This window comes from Cyrtonyx montezumae, unplaced genomic scaffold, assembly GCF_038088225.1.
Source record: "Cyrtonyx montezumae isolate F1298 unplaced genomic scaffold, pur_monq_1.0 scaffold_66, whole genome shotgun sequence".
Classification (NCBI taxonomy): domain Eukaryota; kingdom Metazoa; phylum Chordata; class Aves; order Galliformes; family Odontophoridae; genus Cyrtonyx; species Cyrtonyx montezumae.
The window spans coordinates 1,575-28,236 of record NW_027072074.1 but is presented as its reverse complement, the minus strand read 5'-3'; the positions used below and the strand labels follow the sequence as shown (position 1 = coordinate 28,236).

Here is a 26,662-nt window from a genome sequence, read left to right as displayed (position 1 = left end):
GGAAGGGAGGGAGGGATGGAGAGATGGAGAGATGGGGAGGGATGCAGGGAGGGATGGGGGAGGGATGGAGGAGGGATGCAGAGATGGAGAGATGGAGGGATGGGGGAGGGATGCAGGGAGGGATGGAGGAGGGATGCAGAGATGGAGAGATGGAGGGATGGGGGAGGGATGAGGGATGGAGGGAGGGGGGCGGGAGGGGTTGAGAGACGGATGGATGGATGGACGGACAGATACAGACAAACAGATGCAGATGGATGGATGGATAGATAGATAGCTGGATGTATAGACAGACAGACAGACAGATTAGATAGCTTGGATCAGATACAATTCTGGACACAGTTGGATCCATTTGCACCGTAGGGGGTCCATGTGGGGTCCCCAGAATCACGAAGTGGGAAAATCCCCCACTCAGTTATTGTCCATATTTGCACAGACTGCGTTTGTGTCGCCCCAATTATTGTATGAACACCCGTGGGGCCAACAGTGGATGTGTGTGTTATATACATGGGGTGAGATGGGTGGGGAGGGGTCCCTGGGGTATATGGGATGGGTGTGGTGGGGTATATGGGATATGTGGGATTTATGGGTAGGAGTCTATGGGGTATATGGGGTATATGGGGTATATGGGATATATGGGATATATGGGGTATATGGGGTATATGGGATATATGGGGTATATGGGATATATGGGGTATACGGGGTATACGGGATATATGGGATATATGGGGTATATGGGGTATATGGGATATATGGGGTATATGGGGTATATGGGGTATATGGGGCATATGGGGTATATGGGATATATGGGATATATGGGGTATATGGGGTATATGGGATATAAGGGATATATGGGGTATATGGGATATATGGGGTATATGGGGTATATGGGGTATATGGGATATATGGGGTATATGGGGTATATGGGATATATGGGGTATACGGGGTATATGGGATATATAGGATATATGGGGTATATGGGGTATATGGGGTATATGGGATATATGGGATATATGGGGTATATGGGGTATATGGGATATATGGGGTATATGGGATATATGGGGTATACGGGGTATACGGGATATATGGGATATATGGGGTATATGGGGTATATGGGATATATGGGGTATATGGGGTATATGGGGTATATGGGGCATATGGGGTATATGGGATATATGGGATATATGGGGTATATGGGGTATATGGGATATAAGGGATATATGGGGTATATGGGATATATGGGGTATATGGGGTATATGGGGTATATGGGATATATGGGGTATATGGGATATATGGGGTATATGGGGCATATGGGGTATATGGGATATATAGGATATATGGGGTATATGGGGTATATGGGATATAAGGGGTATATGGGATATATGGGGTATATGGGATATATGGGGTATATGGGGTATATGGGATATATGGGGTATATGGGATATATGGGGTATATGGGGTATATGGGATATATGGGATTTATGGGGTATATGGGATATATGGGGTATATGGGGTATATGGGATATATGGGGTATATGGGGTATATGGGATATAAGGGATATATGGGATATATGGGGTATATGGGGTATATGGGATATATGGGGTATATGGGATATATGGGATTTATGGGGTATATGGGATATATGGGATATATGGGGTATATGGGGTATATGGGATATAAGGGATATATGGGATATATGGGGTATATGGGATATATGGGATATATGGGATATATGGGGTATATGGGATATATGGGGTATATGGAGTGGGGTCTCAGGGATATGTGGGATGGATGGGGTGGTGTCTGTGAGATATATGGGATGGAAAACCCTGCAGAGGGTCACGGGGCGGCACACCTGGAGCTGAGCAACGCACCTTTTTACACACTCACACCCCATGGCCCCGCCCTATTTGCACACTCACACACCACGTGACACCGCCCTCCCGTCTCGCTGCTGCCCTCTGACGGCCACGTGCCCCTTCTCCCCCCTCCTCCCCCCACCCCGACCCCACTCGGGGAGGTCCCGTACCCAAAGGGCATCGCTTTGGATCTGATGTGGGGAAACTGAGGCACGGGGGGGGCTGCTCAACCCCCCCACCCCATAACCCCATGGTGTGTCAGGGCAGTGTAACTCATAGGGAAACTGAGGCATGCGGGGGACTGCTACATTCCCATCCCCTCCCCCCCGAGCCCCACTGTGTGCACTGGGGATACACAGCTATAAGGAAACTGAGGGATGGGGGGGTGGGATGCTTCCCCCTCCCCCAGAACCCCACTGTGTGGGTTGGGGCTGGGGGGGGAACAATTCCCCCACTGTGTGCATTGGGGCATCGCAATTAATGGGGAAACTGAGGCACAGAGGGGCTGGCTGCCATCACACCGTGCTGCTGACCAGTTCGGGGGGGGGCTGCGGGGAGGGGGGGGCACCTCCCGGCCCCCGCTCCCATCTGCTGTGCTCTGTTTTTAGCTGCACAGCTGCCCGGCCGAGCAGCAGGTGTCGGTCACTGATCCGCACGTCGGCATCCCGGCAGCGGGATCGTGCCCTCGGGTCCGTGCCAACCCCCTGTGGGGCAACCCCCCCCCCCCCACTTCCCCGCCCCCCATCCTTGGCACCCTGGTCTGGGTGCACGTCACCTCTGTGGGCAACGGCTCCATCCCTGGGTTGGGTATCTCTGTTGGGTTTGGCACCACTGGGTTCGGTGTCTCCACTGGGATCAGGCACCGCTATTGGGGTTGGGACCCTCTTTGGGGTCAGGCACCGCTATTGGGGTTGGGACCCTCTTTGGGGTCAGGGAGCCCTATTGGGGTGGGAACTCCCGCTGGGATCGGTACCTTCACTGGGGCCAGAAACCCCTTTTGGGGTTGGGCACCTCCATTGGGCCGGGAACCCCCATTGGGGTTGGGATCCTCATTGGAGTTGGGCACCTCCACTGGGTCTGGCACCTCCAATGGGTTGGGCACCCCATCGGGGTTGGGATCCCCATGGGGACAGGGCACCTGTTTGGGGGCCCGGGACCCCCATTGGGTTCAGAACCCTCATTCGGTTCGGCACTTCCTTTGATTTTGGTACTTTCTTTGCCATTGGAGCCCTCATTGGGGTTGGCACTCATTGGGTTGGCACTCTCATTGGGGTTGGCACTCATTGGGTTGGCACTCATTGGGTTGGCACCTCCATAGGGACTGGTAACCCCCATTGGGGTGAGGACCTTTATTGGGATTGGGACCCTCATTGAGGTTGAACGCCCTTATTGGGGTCAGGAACCTCCGCTGGGTTGGGAATCACCACCGGGGTCGGTACCTTCGCTGGGTCAGGGCACTTCCATCGGGGTTGGACACCTCCTCTGGGGTTGGGACCGTCCTCGGGGTTGCCCTCCGCAGGGATTTGGAGCGCACGGACACGCACCGTTCAGAAACCTCCACCCCCTCCCTCCCTCTCCTTTCCCCTCCCCGCCGGAATTCAGTTTTGGGGATCGAAAATCCCTCCAGCTATTTTTAAAGCATCGCCCTCAGCCCTCTCCTCGCTCCCGGTGACGGATGGGGCCGCGCGCAGCTCAGCTGTTCGCCCTCCGCGCCGATCCCACAGCAGCGATCCCGCGCTGGATCCCGGAGGAACCCGCACCCCATCGCCGGGGTAGGGGCAGCGCCTCGGGTGGGGGTCTCATTGCAGCCCGCGGGGTCCCGCACCCCATCGCCGGGGTAGGGGCAGCGCCTCGGGTGGGGGTCTCATTGCAGCCCGCGGGGTCCCGCACCCCATCGCCGGGGGAGGGGCAGCGCCTCGGGTGGGGGTCTCATTGCAGCCCGCGGGGTCCCGCACCCCATCGCCGGGGGAGGGGCAGCGCTTCGGGTGGGAGCTGCACCGCGGGGTGCAGAGATGTGGGGTTCGGCGCTGGGGAGGGGAATGGAATGGGTGCACACATGGCTCCATCGGACAGAGGGACAGTGCCCCCCCCGCAGAGCTGACCCCATCCCCCCAGCAGATCCCGCATGCCCACCACCCCCCTGACCCCATCAGCAGCTCAGCTCCGCCCCACAGCAACAGAACCCCCCCCCCCGGTACCGGGGTGATGCTCAGCCCCGGGAGCCTGGATGTGGAGTGCGCTGTAGGGCACGCTGTGGGGCACAATGTGGGGTGCACGTGGGCTCTTTGGGGTGCCAACCCCACTCCCAGCGTCCAACCGCTGTTCCCGTGGGAATTCCACACGTGTCACCCCGGCAGCGGGTGGGGGAACACCCCACGGCTGGCGCAGAGCTGTGGTGCAGGGTGTGGGTTTTGGCTGCTCTCCAGATGTCCCTCGTTTTCGGGTGATGGGAAGAGGGGGCTCCGAGCACCCCAAATCGATGGGCATCAGGTCATAGTGTCAGGCGCCCACCTCCCCCGTGGGAGTCCCCCAGGATGAAAACCCGAGCGTCCTTCATCGGACGAAATCCCAAATGGGCCTCGGGATGAGCAGTCCCGTGGGAGGAGCACTGTGGGGTCAGCACAAACTCAATGGCACCACAGCACGAAGGGAACGCCCCCCCCCCCCCCCACAGCCCCACATGCAGCACCCGGCCCCAGAGAACCCCAACAACCGGGACCCCAAAGGGGGCATCCAGTGCTGGAGGAGCCCCAGGAGCCACAGACCCTACATGGAGCACCCGGCCCTGGAGAACCCCAATCATGGGGGACCCCACATGGCCCATCGGGTTCAGGAGGAGTCCCACGGGCACAAAGAGGGGAGCCCTGCGGTGGGGGCACTGCCCCCCCCTCCCCGTGCCCGCGCTATAGGGCCGTGCCCCCCGCAGGTGGGATACTGGGGAAGCTCACCCCAACCTGGCGGCCGTCGACCCCGCTGACACCGCTGACCTTCGCACTCCGCTCCCAACCACACCGCGATGGGGGGAGCTCCGTCCAAAACAATGACAGAAGCGTTCCCTGGGAGGGGTAAGGGGGCAGAATACGGCCCCTTCCCATAGGGATTCCCTCCGCAGCGGTGTAGAGTGAGGAAGGGAGGAAGACCCCCCAGCCCGTGCTCCCTCCTCTTCTCGCACCGCTCACACCCACACACCCGTGTGCCCCCCCAGCTAAATTTAGGCAGATCTATTTCAACACCCGTCCCCTGTCCCGCAGCAGAGGGAGGACGGAGCAAAGGTAGCAGGAAGGGGGGAGGGGAGGGGGGGCCCGCGCCCCACAGCCCCACTGCGTTTGGCTGCCGGCCCCACAGAGCGCTCCGCTTGTCATTTGGGATACAGGTGGTGACGAGGACGGGCAGTGCTGGGGCGCAGGGGATAGTGGGGACTGACGGGTAAGTGGGGCTGACCCAAGGGGCAGGGGGAGGGCACCGATGGGGGGAGCCCACCACCCCCACCCCCACCCCCCCAGCCTGGGGAGCGGCACTGAGGCCCTGCAGGGCTGGCAGTGCTGCTGCCCCACTCCCGGCACCGCCGGGGTCAGCACATCCCAACCAGAGTCACACGGCCCCACATTGCGGCCACCGGTGGTCCTCAGCTGAGCACCACATTGCACCCCACTGCCCCACCGCCCCCACCGCCCCACTGCCCTTCCACCCTATTTCCCCACCACCACATCTGCCCCACCACCCCCAAGAAAGCGGGGGCTCCGGATCCTGTATAACCCTAGGAAGGATATTGGGATCCTATGTAACCATAGGAAGGACTCAGAGATCCCATATAACCCCAGGAAGGACACAGGGATCCCATGCGATCCTGGGAAGGATGCTCAGATCCCATATAACCCCAGGAAGGACACAGGGATCCCATGCGATCCTGGGAAGGATGCTCAGATCCCATATAACCCCAGGAAGGACACAGGGATCCCATGCGATCCTGGGAAGGATGCCCAAATCCCATCTAATCCTGGGAAGGATGCTCAGATCCCATATAACCCCAGGAAGGACACTATATAACCCTGGGGAGGACATTCCAATCCCATATAACCCCAGAAGGACGCTCAGCAGACCCTGGGTGCTCAGACCCCATAGAATCCTGGAGAAGATGTTATGATTCCGGATGACCCCAGGAAGGATGTGGGGATCCAACATAACCCCAGAAAGGATGAGGGGGCTCCATGTAAGCGTGGGAAGGACACTCTGATCCCATATAAACCTGGGAAGGGTGTTCGGTGCTCCCACAAACCCCCAGGTTGAGAGACCCCCACCCTGTTGGCCACGGCTCAGAGAAGCATGAGGCCTGACCCACAGAGCTTCCCTGAGTGCAAAAGGGGTCCGCTTTGCTTCTGGTTTGGAGGCCAAAAAGGACAAAGCTGTCACTGCCAGCCAACACCCCCTGGAGACCCCCAAGGACCCCCCAGCGCTGACAGAGCCGGGATGTCCCCATCGCTGCAGCTCCAGTGCTGCAGAGCCGAGGGGAGGGCGGCAGTGGGGCTGAGAGCACGCTGCCCGGCCTGGGGGGCAACAAACACTGTGCAGCAGTGTGTGTGTGTGTGTGTGTGTGTGTGTGTGTGTGTGTGTGTGTGCAGCCCTGAACCTGCAGCTGTGTGTGTGTGTGTGTGTGTGTGTGTGTGTGTGTGTGCAGCCCTGAACCTGCAGCTGTGTGTGTGTGTGTGCGTGTGTGTGTGTGTGTGTGTGCAGCCCTGAGCCTGCAGCTGTGTGTGTGTGTGTGTGTGTGTGTGTGTGTGCAGCTCCTCATCCTCGCGGCGCCGTGTTGCTCACACCCCCTCGCTGTCTCTCCCAGGTTTGCTCCGGGATGAAGCAGGGCCGGACCAGCGTGTGAGCAACCCCCGGCTCCGCACGGACTGCAATGGGGAGAGCCAGCTGCACAAAGAGCCCAGCGCAGCTGGAGCGCGGCCTCTTCCTCCCGGCTCTCCTCCTCCTCGTCCTGCTCTGCTGCAGGCATGGTACGGAGCCACGAGTGTCACACGGGCACCCGTGAGAGGGGCACCCGCAGCCCCGGGAAGGGGACGGGAGAATGTCGCCAGCAACACCTGGATGTGCCGGTGCTGCCGGGGGGAGCGGGCAGGCAGCAGGCTGCCCCCACCCCACACCCCCTGGCTGCCCCCCCACACACCCCCAGGCTGCCCCCCACACCCCCAGGCTGCCCCCCACACCCCCAAGCTGCCCCCCCCACACCCCCAGGCTGCCCCCCACACCCCCAAGCTGCCCCCCCCACACCCCCAGACTGCCCCCCACATCCCCAGGCTGCCCCCCGCACACCCCCAGGCTGCCCCCCACACCCCCAGGCTGCCCCCCACACACCCCCAGGCTGCCCCCCACACACCCCCAGGCTGCCCCCCCACACACACCCAGGCTGCTCCCCCCACACCCCCAGGCTGCCCCCCCACACACCCCCAGGCTGCCCCCCCACACACCCCCAGGTGCCCCCACGTTGTGGCCCTGGGTGTACAGCAGCCAATAACAGAACCTGGGCACTGGGTTTGTGGATGCAGGGAGAGCAGCATCTCCCAACAACGCCTCCTTTGCAAGGCTCAGTGCGGGCTGGGCAGTGGGATGTGCTGCCTTGAGGTGCCCCATCTCGTCTCCCATCCATCCCATCCCATCCCATCCCATCCCATCCCATCCCATCCCATCCCATCCCATCCCATCCCATCCCACCCATTCTCTTCTCATCCTATCCTATCCTATCCTATCCTATCCTATCCTATCCTATCCTATCCTATCCTATCCTATCCTATCCTATCCTATCCTATCCTATCCTATCCTATCCTATCCTATCCTATCCTATCCTATCCTATCCTATCCTATCCTATCCTATCCTATCCTATCCTATCCTATCCTATCCTATCCTATCCTATCCTATCCTATCCTATCCTATCCTATCCTATCCTATCCTATCCTATCCTACCCTCTGCCATCTCCCATCTTATCTCTTGCCATCCCATCTTATCTCCTCCCATCTCCCTTCTTATCCCATCCCATCTCCCATCCCACCTCCCCCCATCCTACCCCATCTTCCATCCCATATCTCATACCATTCCACCTGCCACCCCATCTCCCCTTGTCCCATCCCACCTCCTATCCCATCCCACCTCCCCCTCATCCTATTCCATCCCCCATCCCATCTCCCATCCCATCCCACCTCCTATCCCATTCCATTCTATCTGCCATCCCATCTCCCATCCCGTCCCGTCCCATCCTATCCCATCCCATCCTGTTGTATTCCATCCCATCCCATTCTGTTCCATCCCATCCCATCCCATCCCATCCCATCCCATCCCATCCCATCCCATCCCATCCCACCCCACCCCATCCCATCCCACCCCACCCTGCCCTGCCCCACCCCACCCCATCCCATCCCACCCCACCCCATCCCATCCCATCCCATCCCATCCCACCCCACCCCATCCCATCCCATCCCATCCCACCCCACCCCATCCCATCCCATCCCATCCCACCCCATCCCACCCCATCCCACCCCATCCCATCCCATCCCATCCCACCCCATCCCACCCCTCCCCACCCCACCCCACCCCCCCCCATCCCTCCCTCCCCCCTCCCGCCCCGCCCTCCCCTCCCCCAGTCTCTTCCCAGTGCAAGATCCTGCGCTGTAACTCGGACTTCGTGGCGGCCACGCTCCACGTGCGCGGCGCGGGCCGCGGTGCCGCGTTCTGCACGGCGCTGCGCTCCTACTCGCTGTGCACACGCCGCACGGCGCGCACGTGCCGCGGTGACCTGGCCTTCCACTCGGCCGTGCACGGCATCGAGGACCTGATGATCCAACACAACTGCTCCAAGGATGGCCCCACCGCTCCGCCGCGACCGCGCGCGCCGACGCCGGACCGCCGAAGCTTCCCGAGTTCGGAGAGGTGCGACTACGAGAAGGCGTTCCGCTCCAAGCACGGCCGCCCGCCGCGCTACCGCCACTGCGCCGCCTTCGGGGACCCCCACGTCCGCACGTTCCACGACGACTTCCACACGTGTCGGGTGGAGGGCTCCTGGCCGCTGCTGGACAACAAGTTCCTCTTCGTGCAAGCCACCAGCGCGCCCGTGGCCGAGGGCTCCAACGCCACCGTCACCAGCAAGGTGTGCGCCATGGGGACAGGGACCCCACAGTGAGTCAGGGGGCTCCTGCAGGGGACAGAGACCCCACAGTGAGTCAGGGGGCTCCCGGAGGGGGCAGGGACCCCACAGGGAGTCAGGGGGCTCCTGGAGAGACCCCACAGTGAGTCAGGGTGCTCCCGGAGGGGGCAGGAACCCCACAGTGAGTCAGGGGGCTCCCGGAGGGGACAGGGACCCCACAGTGAGTCAGGGGGCTCCCGGAGGGGGCAGGGACCCCACAGTGAGTCAGGGGGCTCCCGGAGGGGACTGGGACCCCACAGTGAGTCAGGGGGCTCCCGGAGGGGGCAGGGACCCCATAGGGTGCCAAAGAACCCATAATATTGTATGGGCACTTCTGAGGATCCCGGGTTCCCCATAATGTGTCAGAGGCTTTTTTGGGGTGCCCGGCATCCTATGGGGTTTCAGACACCTCCTGGGGACCCTGACACCTTGGGGGTTCTCTGTCCCCCCCTTGGGGTCCGTGGTCCCCTATTGGTATCTGGCAGCTGTCAGGGTCTCCGGGGGGTTCCCAGTGAGTTACGGGGGTCAATAATGGGGTGGGGGGGAGCGGGGGGGGGGGGATTCTGGGGGTAATGTGGGGATCCCAAGGGTGATGTGGGGATCCAGGGGGGGATGTGGGGATCCTGGAGGTGATGTGGGGACCCTACGAGTGATGTGGGGATCCTGGGGGTGATGTGGGGACCCTGAGGGTGATGTGGGGATCCTAAGAGTGATGTGGGGACCCTAAGGGTGATGTGGGGATCCTGGGGGTGATGTGGGGATCCTAAGGATGATGTGGGGATCCTGGGGGTGATGTGGGGACCCCACGAGTAATGTGGGGATCCCGGGGGTGATGTGGGGACATAAAGCGATCCCGGGGGCACGTGTTTCTGAGCAGCTCCGTGCCCCCCACATCCCCCCCCCCCCCCCCCGCAGCTCACCATCATCTTCAAGAACATGAAGGAGTGCACGGAGCAGAACGTGTACCGCGCCGAGCTGGACGACGTGCCCGCCGCCTTCGAGGACGGCTCGGTGTCGGGGGGCGGGGGTCTGCACATCCGCGAGCGCAGCCCCGGGCGGCACGTGGAGATCCGCGCGCCGTACATCGGCACCACCATCGCCGTGCGCCAGGCCGCCCGCCAGCTCTCCTTCTCCATCCGCGCGGCCGAGGAGGTGACGCGCGCCTTCACGGCGGAGCAGGACCTGCAGCTGTGCGTGGCCGGCTGTCCCCGCAGCCAGCGCCTGTCCCGCAGCGTGCGCGGCCGCGCGGCGGCACAGGAGGCGCGGGCGCTCTGCAAAGCCGCGCTGCCGGTGGAGGACGTCTACTTCCAGTCGTGCGTCTTCGACGTGGCCGTGTCCGGCGACGCCAACTTCACCATGGCGGCGCACGGAGCGCTGGAGGACGCCAGGGATTTCCTCCCCGATGCGGAGAAGCTGCACATCTTCCAGGCCGCCGCGGCACGCCCGCGCGCGCCTCCGTCCTTCGGCCTCCTCCTCCTCCTCCTCTGCAGTCTCTGCGCTCTCTGGTCACTCTTGTGACCCTTGTTGGCACTTGTGAGCTCCTTGGGACCCTCATCAGCACTTGTGAGCTCCTTGGGACACTCATTTGTCACTTGTGAGCTCCTTGTGACCCCTATTTGGAACTTGTGAGTTTTTGTGCCCTTCGTTGGCACTTGTGAGCTCCTTGGGACCCCTATTTGGAACTTGTGAGTTTTTGTGCCCCTCACTGGCACTTGTGAGCTCCTTGTGACCCTCATCAGCACTTGTGAGCTCCTTGGGACACTCATTTGGCACTTGTGAGATTTTGTGCCCCTCATCAGCACTTGAGAGTTTTTGTGACCCTCATTGGCACTTGTGAGCTTCTGGTGCACCTTGTTTGGCACTTGTGAGCCCCTTGTGACCCTCGTTGGCACTTGTGAGCTCCTTGTGCACCTTGTTTGGCACTTGTGAGTTTTTGTGCCCCTCGTTGGCACTTGTGAACTCCTTGTGCCCGTCATCAGCACTTGTGAGCTTCTTGGGACCCCTATTTGGAACTTGTGAGTTTTTGTGCCCCTCGTTGGCACTTGTGAGCTCCTTGGGACACTCATTTGTCACTTGTGAGATTTTGTGCCCCTCATCAGCACTTGTGAGCTCCTTGTGACCCCCATTTGGCACTTGAGAGTTTTTGTGCCCCTCATCAGCACTTGTGAGTTTTTGTGCCCCTCGTTGGCACTCGCCACCCTTCTGTTGCCCCTTGTGGCCCTCGCTGGCACCGTGGCACTTCCAAAGCGCAATGGGGGATGGGCGCTGCTTCAGCCCCACAGCGCACGCGGCGGCGGCCGCCCCCTCGGGGTCGCCAGGATGCGCCCATCCCCCTCCGCTGCGCTGCTCCCCCGCTCCTTCGGGTCCCCCAGGGACGCGGCGATGTTCCCACTGCGGTTTTTGGCACCCGGCCCCACCGCGCAGCTCTGGGACTGCGGAGCGGTGCGGGGTTTCCTTCCGAAGGAAACGCGCAGCCCCCGATGCGCTGTGAGGACTCTGGCACCCTATGGGGCTTCTGACGTCTCCTAGGGTCCCCTGACTCATTATGGGATATCTGGCATCCTATGGGATTCCTGTTATCTCCCAGGGAACCCTGACTCCTTATGGGGTCTTGGTACCATGCAGGGTTCCCAGTACCCCATCATGGGGTCTCTGATAGGTTCTGAGGATCCCTGGCACCCCAATAAAGTTCCCACCATGTGATGGGGCTCTCTGTCACCCTATGGGGCCTCCGACATCTCCTGGGGACCCCTGGCACATTATGGGGTCTCTGTCACCCTATGGGGCCTCCGACATCTCCTGGGGACCCCTGACACGTTATGGGGTCTCTGTCACCCTATGGGGTCTCTGATGCCTCCTGGGGGACCCCAGACACACTGTGGGGTCTCTGACACCTCCTGGGGGACCCCTGACACATTTGGGGTCTCTGTCACCCTATGGGGTCTCTGACACCTCCTGGGGACCCCTGGCACATTATGGGGTCTCTGACATCTCCTAGGGACCCCTGACACGTTATGGGGTCTCTGTCACCCTATGGGGTCTCTGACACCTCCTGGGGGACCCCTGACACATTTGGGGTCTCTGTCACCCTATGGGGTCTCTGTCGCCTCCTGTGGACCCCTGACACGTTATGGGGTCTCTGTCACCCTATGGGGTCTCTGACATCTCCTGGGGACCCCTGGCACGTTATGGGGTCTCTGACATCTCCTAGGGACCCCTGACACGTTATGGGGTCTCTGTCACCCTATGGGGTCTCTGACACCTCCTGGGGGACCCCTGACACATTTGGGGTCTCTGTCACCCTATGGGGTCTCTGTCGCCTCCTGTGGACCCCTGACACGTTATGGGGTCTCTGTCACCCTATGGGGTCTCTGACATCTCCTGGGGACCCCTGGCACGTTATGGGGTTTCTGACGCCTCCGGGGGGACCCCTGACACGTTATGGGGTCTCTGTCACCCTATGGGGTCTCTGACACCTCCTGGGGACCCCTGACACATTTGGGGTCTCTGTCACCCTATGGGGTCTCTGACACCTCCTGGGGACCCCTGGCACATTATGGGGTCTCTGACATCTCCTAGGGACCCCTGACACGTTATGGGGTCTCTGTCACCCTATGGGGTCTCTGACACCTCCTGGGGGACCCCTGACACATTTGGGGTCTCTGTCACCCTATGGGGTCTCTGACATCTCCTGGGGACCCCCGGCACATGATGGGGTCTCTGGCACCCTGTGGGGTTCCCCACACATTGGGGTGTCCCTGGCACCCTTCTGCTGCGGGCACCGAGCGCGGAAGGATCCGTCCCTCCCCCGGATCGGTGCCCCCCACCCCCGCTGCCCTCGATGGGGTTTCTCCGCTGCTCCCGTCGCTCACCCCGGGGCTCCGCGACATTAAAGGATTTCCCGTCACCCGATAACGCCGCAGCCCCGGGGTGGTCCGACCATAGGGGGCGGCAGCGGCACGCGGCAGTGCCACGATCACAGCACTGCGCGTCCGTGGGGTCGGAGGGGCTCCTGTGGATCACAGAGCTGTGGGACCACCGCGTGATTGGGTCGGAAGGGGCCCTATAGATCACGGAAGTGTGGGATCCCATGGCTCTGTAACCCATAGGGTCCCCCCAACCCAACAGCTCCGAGCGGCCCCAAAGCTCTGCTGTGGGTGGGGGTGTGGGGGTCCCCGGGGTGGGGGGGCCCCATTGTCACAGCCCAGGCCACCCGCGCCCGGCGGCAGTTCAGAGGGACACACTCAGGGCCGTGCTGAGAGTGCCACGCTGTGCCACGGTGTGCCAGAGTGCGCCACGCTGTGCCAGAGTGTGCCACGTGTGCCAGAGTGTGCCAGTGTGCAACACGCTGTGCCAGAGTGTGCCACGGTGTGCCAGAGTGTGCCAAAGTGTGCCAGAGTGTGCCACGGAGTGCCAGAGTGCGCCACGCTGTGCCAGAGTGTGCCACGTGTGCCAGAGTGTGCCAGTGTGCCACGGTGTGCCAGAGTGTGCCAGAGTGCAACACGCTGTGCCAGAGTGTGCCACGGTGTGCCAGAGTGTGCCAGAGTGCAAAACGCTGTGCCAGAGTGTGCCACGGTGTGCCAGAGTGTGCCAAAGTGTGCCAGAGTGTGCCACGGAGTGCCAGAGTGTGCCAGAGTGTGCCATGCTGTGCCAGCGTGTGCCACGCTGTGTCAGAGTGTGCCAGAGTGTGCCAGTGTGCCACACTGTGCCAGAGTGTGCCATGCTGTGCCCTAGTGTGCCATACTGTGCCATAGTGTACCATGCTGTGCCAGAGTGTGCCACGCTGTGCCAGAGTGTGCCACGGTGTGCCAGAGTGTGCCACGGTGTGCCAGAGTGCGCCACGCTGTGCCAGAGTGTGCCACGTGTGCCAGAGTGTGCCAGTGTGCCACGGTGTGCCAGAGTGTGCCAGAGTGCAACACGCTGTGCCAGAGTGTGCCACGGTGTGCCAGAGTGTGCCACGGAGTGCCAGAGTGTGCCAGAGTGTGCCATGCTGTGCCAGCGTGTGCCACGCTGTGTCAGAGTGTGCCAGAGTGTGCCAGTGTGCCACACTGTGCCAGAGTGTGCCATGCTGTGCCATAGTGTGCCATAGTGTGCCATGCTGTGCCATAGTGTGCCAGAGTGTGCCAGTGTGCCACGGTGTGCCAGAGTGTGCCAGAGTGTGCCATGCTGTGCCATAGTGTGCCACGCTGTGCCGCAGTTCTCTGCAATGGTTCCCACGTCTCCGTGGGTCCCTCAGGCGCTGTGGGGCTCCGCTGCTCCGCGGTGCGACCGTTCCCGTGGGGGCACCGCCCGTTCCAGAGCCGTTCGGTACTGCGTGGGAAGGGGGATCCCACGCGCGCCGCCCCGCACGAAACCCCGCATGACACAGAGGGACCGCGCGGTGCGCGATGTCATTCCCGCAAACGCCTCCAGAGGTCCGTCCGAGACCATCCGTGGGCACCACGAGACCGCGGCCGAGCGACCCACGGAGCGCGGCACTGCAGAAAGAAAACAGCTCCATGGCACAGCTCTATGGCACAGCTCCATGGCACAGCTCCATGGCACAGCTGTATGGCACAGCTCTATGGCACAGCTGTATGGCACAGCTCTATGGCACAGCTGTATGGCACAGCTGTATTGCACAGATCCATGGCACAGCTCCATGGCACAGCTGCATGGCACAGCTCCATGGCACAGCTGCATGGCACAGCTCTATGGCACAGCTGTATGGCACAGCTGTATGGCACAGCTCCATGGCACAGCTCCATGGCACAGCTCTATGGCACAGCTCTATGGCACAGCTCCAAGGCACAGCTGTATGGCACAGCTGCATGGCACAGCTGTATGGCACAGCTCCATGGCACAGCTCTATGGCACAGCTCTATGGCACAGCTGTATGGCACAGCTGCATGTCACAGCTGTATGGCACAGCTCCATGGCACAGCTCTATGGCACAGCTCTATGGCACAGCTGTATGGCACAGCTCCATGGCACAGCTCCATGGCACAGCTCTATGGCACAGCTCTATGGCACAGCTGTATGGCACAGCTCCATGGCACAGCTCCATGGCACAGCTCTATGGCACAGCTCCATGGCACAGCTCCATGGCACAGCTCTATGGCACAGCTCTATGGCACAACTCTATGACACAGCTCCATGGCACAGCTCTGTGGCACAGCTCTATGACACAGCTCTATGGCACAGCTGTATGGCACAGCTCCATGGCACAGCTCTATGACACAGCTCCAAGGCACAGCTGCATGGCACAGCTGCATGGCACAGCTGCATGGCACAGCTCTATAACACAGCTGTATGGCACAGCTCTATGGCACAGCTGTATGGCACAGCTGTATGGCACAGCTGCATGGCACAGCTCCACGGCACAGCTCCATGGCACAGCTCTGTGGCACAGTTCTATAACACAGTTCTATGGCACAGCTCTATGGCACAGCTCCAAGGCACAGCTGTATGGCACAGCTGCATGGCACAGCTCTATGGCACAGCTGTATGGCACAGCTCTATAACACAGCTCTATGGCACAGCTGCATGGCACAGCTCCATGGCACAGCTGTATGGCACAGCTGTATGGCGCAGCTCCATGGCACAGCTCCATGGCACAGCTGCATGGCACAGCTGCATGGCACAGCTCCATGGCACAGCTGCATGGCACAGCTCCATGGCACAGCTCTATGTCACAGCTCTATAACACAGCTCTATGGCACAGCTGCATGGCACAGCTCTATGGCACAGCTGCATGGCACAGCTCCATGGCACAGCTGCATGGCACAGCTGCATGGCACAGCTCCATGGCACAGCTGCATGGCACAGCTCCATGGCACAGCTGCATGGCACAGCTGTATGGCGCAGCTCCATGGCACAGCTCCATGGCACAGCTGCATGGCACAGCTGCATGGCACAGCTGCATGGCACAGCTCCATGGCACAGCTGCATGGCACAGCTCCATGGCACAGCTCTATGGCGCAGCTCCATGGCACAGCTCTATGGCACATCTGTATGGCACAGGTGCATGGCACAGATGTATGGCACAGCTCTATGGCACAGCTCCATGGCACAGCTCCATGGCACAGCTCTATGGCACAGCTTTATGGCACAGCTCCATGGCACAGCTCGGTGGCACAGCTGCATGGCACAGCTGTATGGCACAGCTTTGTGGCACAGCTCCATGGCACAGCTGTATGGCACAGCTGCATGGCACAGCTGTATGGCACAGCTCCGTGGCACAACTCCATGGCACAGCTCTTTGGAACAGCTGTATGGCACAGCTCCATGGCACAGCTCCATGGCACAGCTCTATGGCACAGCCCTATGGCACAGCTCCAAGGCACAGCTGTATGGCACAGATCAATGGCACAGCTGTATGGCACAGCTCTATGGCACAGCTCTATGGCACAGCTGTATGGCACAGCTGTATGGCACAGCTGTATGGCACAGCTCCATGGCGCAGCTCCTTGGCACTGCTTTATGGCACAGCTGTATGGCACAGCTGTATGGCACAGCTGTATGGCACAGCTCCATGGCACAGCTGTATGGCACAGCTCTATGGCACAGCTCCATGGCACAGCTCCATGGCACAGCTGCATGGCACAGCTGCATGGCACAGCTCCATGGCACAGCTGTATGGCACAGCTGCATGGCACAGCTCTATGGCACAGCTCCATGGCACAGCTGTATGGCACAGCTCCATGGCACAGCTGTATGGCACAGCTGCATGGCACAGCTGTATGGCACAGCTGCATGGCACAGCTCTATGGCACAGCTGTATGGCACAGCTGTATGGCACAGCTCTATGGCACAGCTCCATGGCACAGCTGTATGGCACAGCTCCATGGCACAGCTCCATGGCAAAGCTCCACGGCACAGCTCCACTGCACAGCTCCTTTGCACTGCTTTATGGCACAGCTCCATGGCACAGCTGTATGGCACAGCTCCATGGCACATCTGTATGGCACATCTGTATGGCACAGCTCCATGCCACAGCTCTATGGCACATCTGTATGGCACAGCTGTATGGCACAGCTGCATGGCACAGCTCTATGGCACAGCTGTATGGCACAGCTCCATGGCACAGCTGTATGGCACAGCTGTATGGCACAGCTGTATGGCACAGCTCCATGGCAAAGCTCCACGGCACAGCTCCACTGCACAGCTCCTTTGCACTGCTTTATGGCACAGCTCCATGGCACATCTGTATGGCACATCTGTATGGCACATCTGTATGGCACAGCTGTATGGCACAGCTGTATGGCACAACTCTATGGCACAGCTCCATGGCACAGCTGTATGGCACAGCTCCGTGGCACAGCTCTGTGGCACAGCTGCATGGCACAGCTCCATGGCACAGCTCCATGGCACAGCTCCATGGCACAGCTTCATGGCACAGCTCCATGTCACAGCTTTATGGCACAGCTCTATGGCACAGCTGTATGGCACTGCTCCATGGCACAACTCTATGGCACAGCTGCATGGCACAGCTCTATGGCACAGCTCCATGGCACAGCTCCATGGCACAACTCTATGGCACAGCTGCATGGCACAACTCTATGGCACAGCTGCATGGCACAGCTGTATGGCACAGCTCTATGGCACAGCTCCATGGCACAGCTTCATGGCACAGCTCCATGTCACAGCTTTATGGCACAGCTCTATGGCACAGCTGTATGGCACTGCTCCATGGCACAACTCTATGGCACAGCTGCATGGCACAGCTCTATGGCACAGCTCTATGGCACAGCTCCATGGCACAGCTCTATGGCACAGCTGCATGGCACTGCTCCTTGGCACAGCTGTATGGCACAGCTCCATGGCACAGCTTTATGGCACTGCTCCTTGGCACAGCTGTATGGCACAGCTCCATGGCACAGCTGTATGGCACAGCTGTATGGCACAGCTGTATGGCACAGCTCCATGGCACAGCTGTATGGCACAGCTGTATGGCACAGCTCTATGGCACAGCTGTATGGCACAACTCTATGGCACAGCTCCATGGCACAGCTGTATGGCACAGCTCCGTGGCACAGCTCTGTGGCACAGCTGCATGGCACAGCTGCATGGCACAGCTCCATGGCACAGCTCCATGGCACAGCTCCATGGCACAGCTGTATGGCACAGCTCCATGTCACAGCTTTATGGCACAGCTCTATGGCACACTCTATGGCACAGCTGTATGGCACAGCTCCATGGCACAACTCTATGGCACAGCTGCATGGCACAGCTCTATGGCACAGCTGTATGGCACTGCTCCATGGCACAACTCTATGGCACAGCTGCATGGCACAGCTCTATGGCACAGCTGTATGGCACAGCTCTATGGCACAGCTCCATGGCACAGCTGTATGGCACAGCTCTATGGCACAGCTCCATGGCACAGCTCCATGGCACAGCTCCATGGCACTGCTCCATGGCACAACTCTATGGCACAGCTGCATGGCACAGCTGTATGGCACTGCTTTATGGCACAGCTCCATGGCACAGCTGTATGGCACAGCTCCATGGCACAGCTTTATGGCACTGCTCCTTGGCACAGCTGTATGGCACAGCTCCATGGCACAGCTGTATGGCACAGCTGTATGGCACAGCTGTATGGCACAGCTCTATGGCACAGCTCCATGGCACAGCTGTATGGCACAGCTCTATGGCACAGCTGTATGGCACAGCTCCATGGCACAGCTGCATGGCACAGCTGCATGGCACAGCTGTATGGCACAGCTGTATGGCACAGCTGCATGGCACAGCTGCATGGCACAGCTGTATGGCACAGCTGTATGGCACAGCTCCATGGCACAGCTCTATGGCACAGCTCCATGGCACAGCTCTATGGCACTGCTCTATAACACAGCTCTATGGCACAGCTGCATGGCACAGCTCCATGGCACAGCTCCATGGCACAGCTCCATGGCACAGCTCTATGGCACAGCTCCATGGCACAGCTCTGAAAGGAGGATAAAATAATGGTAAGAATAACAATTAACAGTAATCACACGAACAACGGCTCTGTGCGCCTCGCCTATGTCACGTGCCTATTGCGCTCCGAAATTAATGCCTCCTACCGGACTGCGTCGCACGTCCCCATCGCAGAGCGCTGCATATGGCCCCGGGGAGTGAGGGGGGGAGATCCCAAGCCCGGTTTGAGGGTCAGCTCTGGGGTGGGGGGGGGCGGGGAGCTCTGACCCCACAGTTTGAGGCTGAGCACCGCCCAGCAGCATCGCTGTCCCCCCCCCCCCCACCCCGAAGAGGGGCACCGACCCCACAGCGTTTGTCACTTCCACGCGGACACTGACCCGTCCGACACGGGGTGCACCCTCCGTGTTTTGGGGGGTGACTCCGAGCAGAGGGACGCGGGCAGGCTGAGCCTGGGGCAGTGCACCCCCCATCCCCCCCCCATCCCCCCTCCCCCCCCTTTGTTTTCCAGCCGTGCGATGGCCGTGGGACGCTCCGCACCCGGGGAGCGGTGCCAAAGGAAATGCCCTTTCCTGATCCGCACAGCGCGTCCGTCCGCTCCGGGCGCCGTCGGTCCCTCCGAGGGCCCTTTCTGCTCCCCCCCCCCCCCCCCCCCAAAAAAAAAAAGTCGCAGAGAGGAACCATATATGGAGAAAAGTGGAGCGCAGAGCGGCACGGCCCCACCGGGAAACCGGGGCTGTCCCACGGGCACGGCGGGGGGTGGGGGGTTTGGAGGGGTAGGGGGGTTCATCCCGCTGCCCCCACGCACCTCAAAATCCCCCCCAGTTCCTGCAGCACCGCTCCTTCCCCGCAGCGAGGAGGGGGTAACCTCCGACCACCGCCCAGAGGGAGCGGGGAAACAGCGAGAGCCGCTCCGTGCGGGAAGCAATGCGGCTCCCCCCCCCAACCCAAACCCCCCCACCCCCCCACACCCCCCACCCCCCACTCCCCCCGTCCCCGCTGCAGGGACGCGGAGCGCCGTTCGGAAACCGAAGCGCTCCCAATCCCACTCCACCCGGAGCGCCGCCGCCGTGGGAACCGCGCGCGTCCCCGCGCGGATGGAGGGCACGGGAGCAAAGGGCGAGCGCGGGGGGGGGGGGAATGAGGGGGGGGAGGGAATGAGGGGGGGGAGGGAATGAGGGGGGGGACCGCCCGTGATCGGGAACGCGCCCGGGAGCGGCGATCCGACCTTTGACGCCCGAGCGCCCGCGGGGGGAATATGTGCGATAGGAGATGTGCGGGGGGGGCACCCCGCAGCGAACCGCCCCGGAGAACTGCGGTCCAACCCGCAGCTATTGGGGGGACGCTCGGCAGCTACGCGGGGTACACCCCCCGTCATCGGGGTGCAGTTCACGGCGAACTGGGGTACGCCCTGCAGCTCATTGAGGTGCACCCCATTGCTGACTGGGGTACACCACGCAGCCAACCAGAGCACACCCGCAGCGAACCGGGGTACAGCGGGGAGCGAACTGGGGTACACCCTCACAGCCAGGCGGGATACACCCCAAAAGTAACCAGGGTAAAACCCACAGCTAACCGACGTACAGCCTGCAGCTAACTGGGGTACACACAGCCAAGCGGGGTACGCCCCGCAGCTCATCGGGGTTCACCCCGCAGCTCATCGGGGTTCACCCCACAGCTCATTGGGTTTCACCCTGCAGCTCATCGGGGTTCACCTCACAGTTCATCGGGGTTCACCCCACAGTTCATCGGGGTTAACCCACAACTCATTGGGGTTAACCCCACAGTTCATCGGGGTTCACTCCACAGTTCATTGGGTTTCACCCCACAACTCAACGGGGTTCATCCCGCAGCTCATTGGGGTTCACCCCACAGTTCATCGGGGTTCACCCCACAGTTCATTGGGTTTCACCCCACAGTCCATGGAGGTTCACCCCGCAGTTCATTGGGGTTCACCCCGCAGTTCATCGGGGTTCCCCCCGCAGGTAACCGCATACGTCATCCCGAGCACACTGTGTGCCCGCAGTGCCCGTGGGACAAACAGGGCCACGTGAGGAGCAAAGGACAAAGCGGGCACAAACACGGCCCTACCTCCTCCTCCTCCTCCTCCTCCTCCTCCCGGGGGGTGGGGGGAGTCCCGGGGCCCCCATTTCCCACCCGCACGTTTTGTTTTGTGAGCGCCCTTCGGTCCTTCCTGAGCCGCCCATGGGACAGAGGGGGGAGGGGGGGAACGAATAAAGCGAAAAGGAAAGGAAAAGGAGGGGGTCGGTGGGGGGAGGGGGTCGGTGGGGGAAGGGGGTCGGTGGGGGGAGGGGGGTCCGGGTTAGGGGTGGGGGGGAAGGACACTGAGCCCTTTGGGACGCGAGGAGGGGGCTCTGTAGGACCAGGCACAGTTGCTCGGCCCACCCAGGGTTCCCAGGGCTGGACGCCCACCCCCCACTCACAGCTCTGTCCCCCCCCCCAGCAGCTGCTGCAATACGGTCCGTGGAAGTGGGGGGGGGGGGTCCCGTGCCCCTTTCAGTGGGTGGATGGCACGGGGGGCTCCGCAGAGGATCCCCAACATCCCACAGTGGGGATGTGGCACAGGGGGGCAACACGAAACGCAGGGGGGTGGGGGTCCCACAAAGGGCCTCAGCCATGGCACAGGGGGACCCCAACACGGCACGGGGGGGGGGGCAGGTCCTCACCGCGACACAAAGCGGGGTCCTGCGTGGTGACCCCACCGTGGGGCACAGAGCGGTCCCGTGGAGGACCCCCACCACGGGGCACGGGGCGGGAGGGTGGAAGGGGGCCCAGGGCCGCGGGTTGGGGAAGCCCCCCATGGGGCAGCGCAGTGAGACGGGGGGAGGTGATCCCCTGGGGTCCGACCTGGGCCCCCCCACCCCGATTTTGCCCTCTCGCATCTCGGGCTCGGGGAGCTCGAGGAGCAGCAGGGGAGGGGCTGCGGGAACTCCCCCGGGTGCGGCTGGAGAGCTCGGGGAAGCCCCAGCGGGTGGGAGCCGCACGGACCCCCCGCCCCAGCCACCCCCGCCGCGAGGCCGGACCCCCCATCCCCATCCCCATCCCCATCCCCATCCCCATCCCCATCCCCATCCCCATCCCCCCTCTTCCCCGACCCGATCACCGCACCCCCCCCTCCCACGGCAGCGCCCCGGCCCAAGGAACAAGACATCCTGTTCCGGCTCCCCATTGGTCAACGCCGCACGCAATCCTCACTTTTCATTGGCCATCCGCGCTGTCACTCCGTCTCCGTCACCGCTCCCCTCCCGCCCCCTTTCCGCAGCACACTCTCGCCTCTCCTTCACACGCTGTCCACGCTCCGCCGGCGGCGCGCTGATTGGTCGGCGACGCCGTAAACAAGGCGGCGGCGACCAATGGGAGCGCCGATCACGCGTGCCGCACGGCCCGGCCACGCGCCCTCAGCGTGGCTCGCCTGGCATCAACAAGCGCGGGCGGGGGAGGGCGGCCGGGCGGAGTCTATAAAAGGGGCGCGGGCGCGGGGCCGCTCTCACTCAGCTGAGCGCCGCGGGCGGAGCGGAGCGGAGTAGCGGGGAACACACGCAGCGCCCGCAGCCATGGTGATGTTCCGCAAAGTGAAGACGTTCCAGGTGTGGCTCTCGGAGCCCGAGAAGGTGTACAGCAGCGGCGAGAAGGTGGCGGGCCGCGTGCTGCTCGAGGTGGCCGAGGTCACGCGTGTCAGCGCCGTGCGGGTCCGCGCGTGTGGGAGGGCCCGCGTCAACTGGGCCCGGGAGCGCAGCAGTGCCGGCAGGAGCTGCACTACCTGAGCTACGAGGACGTGCTCAGCCTGGACGAGCAGCCGCGGGTGGGTGCGGGTCCCGCGAGTGGGTGCGGGGGGGCACCGTGGGTCGCAATGGGGAATGAGGCGGTCACGTGGTGGGGTCCCGGGAGGGGCGGGGAGGGGGCGTCGTGGGGTCCTGGCGGATAATAGGTGAAGGGGTCACAGGGTCACGTGGTGTTATCCCAGTCGGGGGGTGGAGGGAGTTGGGTGTCATCGTGGGGTCCCAATGGGGATTAGGGTGAAGGGGTCACGTGGAGGGGTCCCGGGGGGGATTGGGTCCCTGGGTGTCGGGGTGGTGGTGCCCCACTGGGAGTTGGGGTCCCTGGGTGTCGGGGTGGTGGTGCCCATTGGGGTGAAGGGGTCCTTGGGTCTTATTGTGTTGTCCCACTGGGGAGTGGGGTGGAGGGGTCACTGTGTGTGTGGGTAAAGGGACCTTTGGGTCCTTCGGGGATTGGGGTGAAGGGCCATTGGGGATTGGGGTGCGGTGCCCCGTTGGGGTGAGGGATGGTTGGGTGTTGGGGTGAGGTCCCACCGGGGAGCAGAAGGGCAGAGGGGGCGACACGGGGCTGTGCTGCCTGAGCTCACTGCGTGCGTGGGCACGGAGCTGTGGGGCAGTGAGAGATAGGGAGTGGGGACCGAGTGTCCGTGGAGATAACAGCGAGATAACGGCCGGGGGGGGGGGGGGGAACATCGGGCTCCGGGTGGAGAAGTGGAAAGGGGAAATGAAAGCGTGGGCAGCAGAGGGGGGGGGGGAAGTATTGCCTGCTCAGCGCGGGGGGGATCACGGGGAGCTGAGCTCGGGCTGAGCTGTCCCCGTCCCCGCGCAGATGAGGACGGCTCCGTAATCCTGCGGCCCGGCAACACCTACGAGTACAAGTTCGGCTTCGAGCTGCCCCAGGGGTGAGACCCTAAAGCGTGGGACACGGGGGGGGGCCGCGTGGGGCTGGGGTGCCCGGGTGGGGGTGTGGGGGTGCACCTGGTGGGGTGGGTGCCACGGGTGGGGGTTGTTGGGGTACCCCTGGGGGGGTGGGGTGCTTCGGGTGGGGGTTCTGCCCTGGCTATGGGGTGCCCCGGGTGTGGGCTGTTGGGGTGCCCCTGGGGGGGTTGGTGCCCCAGATGTGGGGGGCCGTGGGTGCCGTGCCGTGGGTGACGGTGCCGTGCTGTTGGCTGCAGTCCGCTCGGTACCACCTTCAAGGGGAAGTACGGCTGCGTGACTATTGGGTGAAGGCGTTCCTGGAGCGGCCGTCGCTCCCCACGCAGGAGGTGAAGAAGCGCTTCGAGGTGATGGACCCCGTGGACGTGAACACGCCCGAGCTGCTGGTGGGTGTCCTCTGCCCCACGGGGGGGGGGGGGGGGGGGGGTCACCGCGACCTCTGTCAGCGGGGCTCACTTAATGGGCTTTGCAGCTCAGCGCGGATTAAGAGCTCTGTTGTTAAGAAGCACTGGGGGGGATGGGAGGGGTTGGGGTGGGGGTTGGGGGGCAGCTGGGAGGGGGAGCGTGGCTCTGAGGGGGGGGGGGGCTCCGTGGCACTGAGAGCCGCCCCTCCCCGCAGTCCCCGGTTGCTGCCAAGAAGGAGAAGAAGGTGTCGTGCATGTTCATCCCCGACGGCCGCGTCTCCGTCAGCGCCCAGATCGACAGGAAGGGCTTCTGCGAAGGTGGGGGCCGCCCCACGCCTGGGGGAGGGGGGCAGGGTGGGGGGAGGATGGGGGGCGGGGAATGGGGTGGGGGTCCCGGGGTGTGGGGGTCCCGGCCGCCCTGACGCCGCGCTGCTCCCCGGCAGGCGACGAGATCTGCATCAACGCCGACTTCGAGAACACGTGCTCGCGCATCGTGGTGCCCAAGGCCGCCATCGTGGCCAAGCACACGTTCCTGGCCGGCGGGCAGACCAAGGTGTCCACGCAGAAGCTGTCGTGCGTGAGGGGCCACCACATCATCTCGGGGACATCGGAGAGCTGGCGCGGCAAAACCATCCGCGTGCGCAAACTGAGGCCGTCCATCCTGGGCTGCAACATCCTGCGCGTCGAGTACTTCCTGCAGGTGGGGGGCGGGGGGGTTGGGGTGGAAGGGGTTTTTGGGGCGGGGGGTTTTGGGGCGGCTCACAGCTCACTTTGCCCCCCTCCCCAACCCCGCAGATCTACGTCAGCGTGCCCGGCTCCAAGAAGATCATCCTGGAGCTGCCCCTCGTCATCGGCAGCCGCAGCGGCATCGGCAGCCGCAGCTCCAGCATGGCCAGCCAGGCCAGCTCCGAGATGAGCTGGGTGGACCTCAACCTCCCCGACGCCCCCGAAGGTGAGTGGGGATCCGGCCCCTCCCCCACCGCAGAACTTCAGGGTCCCTCCTTCCCCCAGCCCCACATGGCTCTGGGGGTCCCTCCTTCCCCCATCCCCCAGCCCCATATGGCTTTGGGGGTCCCCCCATCCCCCAGCCCCATATGGCTTTGGGGGTCCCTCCTTCCCCAGCCCCATATGGCTTTGGGGGTCCCTCCTTCCCCCAGCCCCATATGGCTTTGGGGGTCCCCCCTTCCCCCATTCCCCAGCCCCACATGGTTCTGGGGGTCCCTCCTTCCCCCATTCCCCAGCCCCATATGGCTTTGGGGTCCCATTCTCAGCCCATTCCTCAGCACTTTGGGGTCCATCCTGATCCCATGCCACAGCCCCAAAGCTCCAGGGTCCCTCCTCCCCCCCCCACTCAGCTCTTCTTTGGGGTCCTTCAGCCCTTGAGACCCTCCTCCCCCCCCACCCCTGATGCTTTGGGGTCCCTCAGCCCCTTGGGACCCTCCTGCCCCCCACCCCCGATGCTTTGGGGTCCCTCAGCCCCTTGGGACCCTCCTCCTGCCCACACCTAGCTCTTTGGGGTCCCTCCTTCCCCCCCCGGCCCTTCGGGCTCCCCCCATCCCTGTGCCCCACGCCGGGTTTTGTGGGGTGTGGGTCTCTGAGCCGTCCCCGTGCCCCCCCCCCCAGCTCCTCCGTGCTATTTGGACATCGTCCCCGAGGACCACCGCCTGGAGAGCCCCACCACGCCGCTGCTGGACGACGACGGCTTCGACAGCCCCATCTTCATGTACGCGCCCGAGTTCAAGTTCATGCCACCGCCCACCTACACCGAGGTGAGGAGCCGGGGGGTGGGGGCCGCGTGGTGGGGAGGGGGGGGCCGCCCTGGGCGACCGCTGAGCGCTCACCCCCCCCTCTTTTCCCCCTCCCCCCCCAGGTGGACCCGTGCGTGGCCAACAACGCCGACGCGGTGCAGTGAGCAGAGAGCAGTGAGCGGTGAGCGCGGCCGCAGCGCTGCGCTGTCCCTCTGCTTCAACGCGGGCGCCGGAGCCGCGTGCCACCCCGGGCCCCCCCTCCACGGCACCCACGGGGGGCGTGGGGCCGTGAGCGCCCGGCGGGGGGGCTTTGGGGGCGGGGGGGGTCCGTCCTCGGGCTCCGCGTGTCCGTCCGTAGCGGTGCCGCCGTCACCGCGTCTCAGGTGTTGCAGTTCTGTGCGGGTCGCGGGGCGCTGACCCATAGAGGGGGGGGGTGGGACCCCCGGTGGGACCCCCCCCCGACCGTGTGGGGCGCGGAGGTCTCCTTTTGTGTCTCCTTTTGTTACCGTTGGTTTTGTATTCGTGGGTTTTTTTTTTTGGGGGGGGGGGCAGTTCTGTTTTGTACCGTTGGGGTTTCTACTGTTACGTTTATAATAAAGAGCTCTGAAATGGAGGGGGGGTCCGCTCCCATTTGGGGTACGGGAGGGGAGGGGGGGGAGCAGCTCTGGAGGTGCCCCCTCCCTCTGTGGGGTGCGGGGACCGCGCTGTCCCTATAGGGCCGCACTCAGTGCTCCCAATGCAGCAGAACGGCTGTGGGGGGAGGAGAGGGACCCCCAAGTGTCGGGGTGGGGGGAGGAAGAGAGACCCCCAAGTGTCCGGGTGGGGGGGGAGGAAGAGAGACCCCCAA

General features: G+C 62.7%; 2 protein-coding genes across 2 annotated transcripts; both read left to right on the top strand.

Annotated features, from left to right (window-relative positions):
- The first annotated feature begins 6,736 nt into the window (after window positions 1-6,736).
- HJV (hemojuvelin BMP co-receptor) lies at window positions 6,737-10,639 on the top strand. Its single transcript, XM_065750157.1, has 3 exons — window positions 6,737-6,854; window positions 8,495-8,997; window positions 9,949-10,639. The coding sequence occupies exons 1-3, from the start codon at window positions 6,758-6,760 to the stop codon at window positions 10,549-10,551; spliced, it is 1,203 nt and encodes a 400-aa protein (XP_065606229.1). The 5' UTR covers window positions 6,737-6,757; the 3' UTR covers window positions 10,552-10,639.
- Window positions 10,640-22,451: 11,812 nt separating this feature from the next.
- TXNIP (thioredoxin interacting protein) lies at window positions 22,452-25,979 on the top strand. The gene is given in 10 exon segments (XM_065750173.1): window positions 22,452-22,671; window positions 22,674-22,757; window positions 23,557-23,629; window positions 23,903-23,937; window positions 23,940-24,049; window positions 24,283-24,385; window positions 24,511-24,767; window positions 24,863-25,019; window positions 25,691-25,836; window positions 25,938-25,979. Coding segments are annotated over 10 exon segments (1,173 nt in total). The 5' UTR covers window positions 22,452-22,505.
- The last annotated feature ends 683 nt before the right edge of the window (window positions 25,980-26,662 follow it).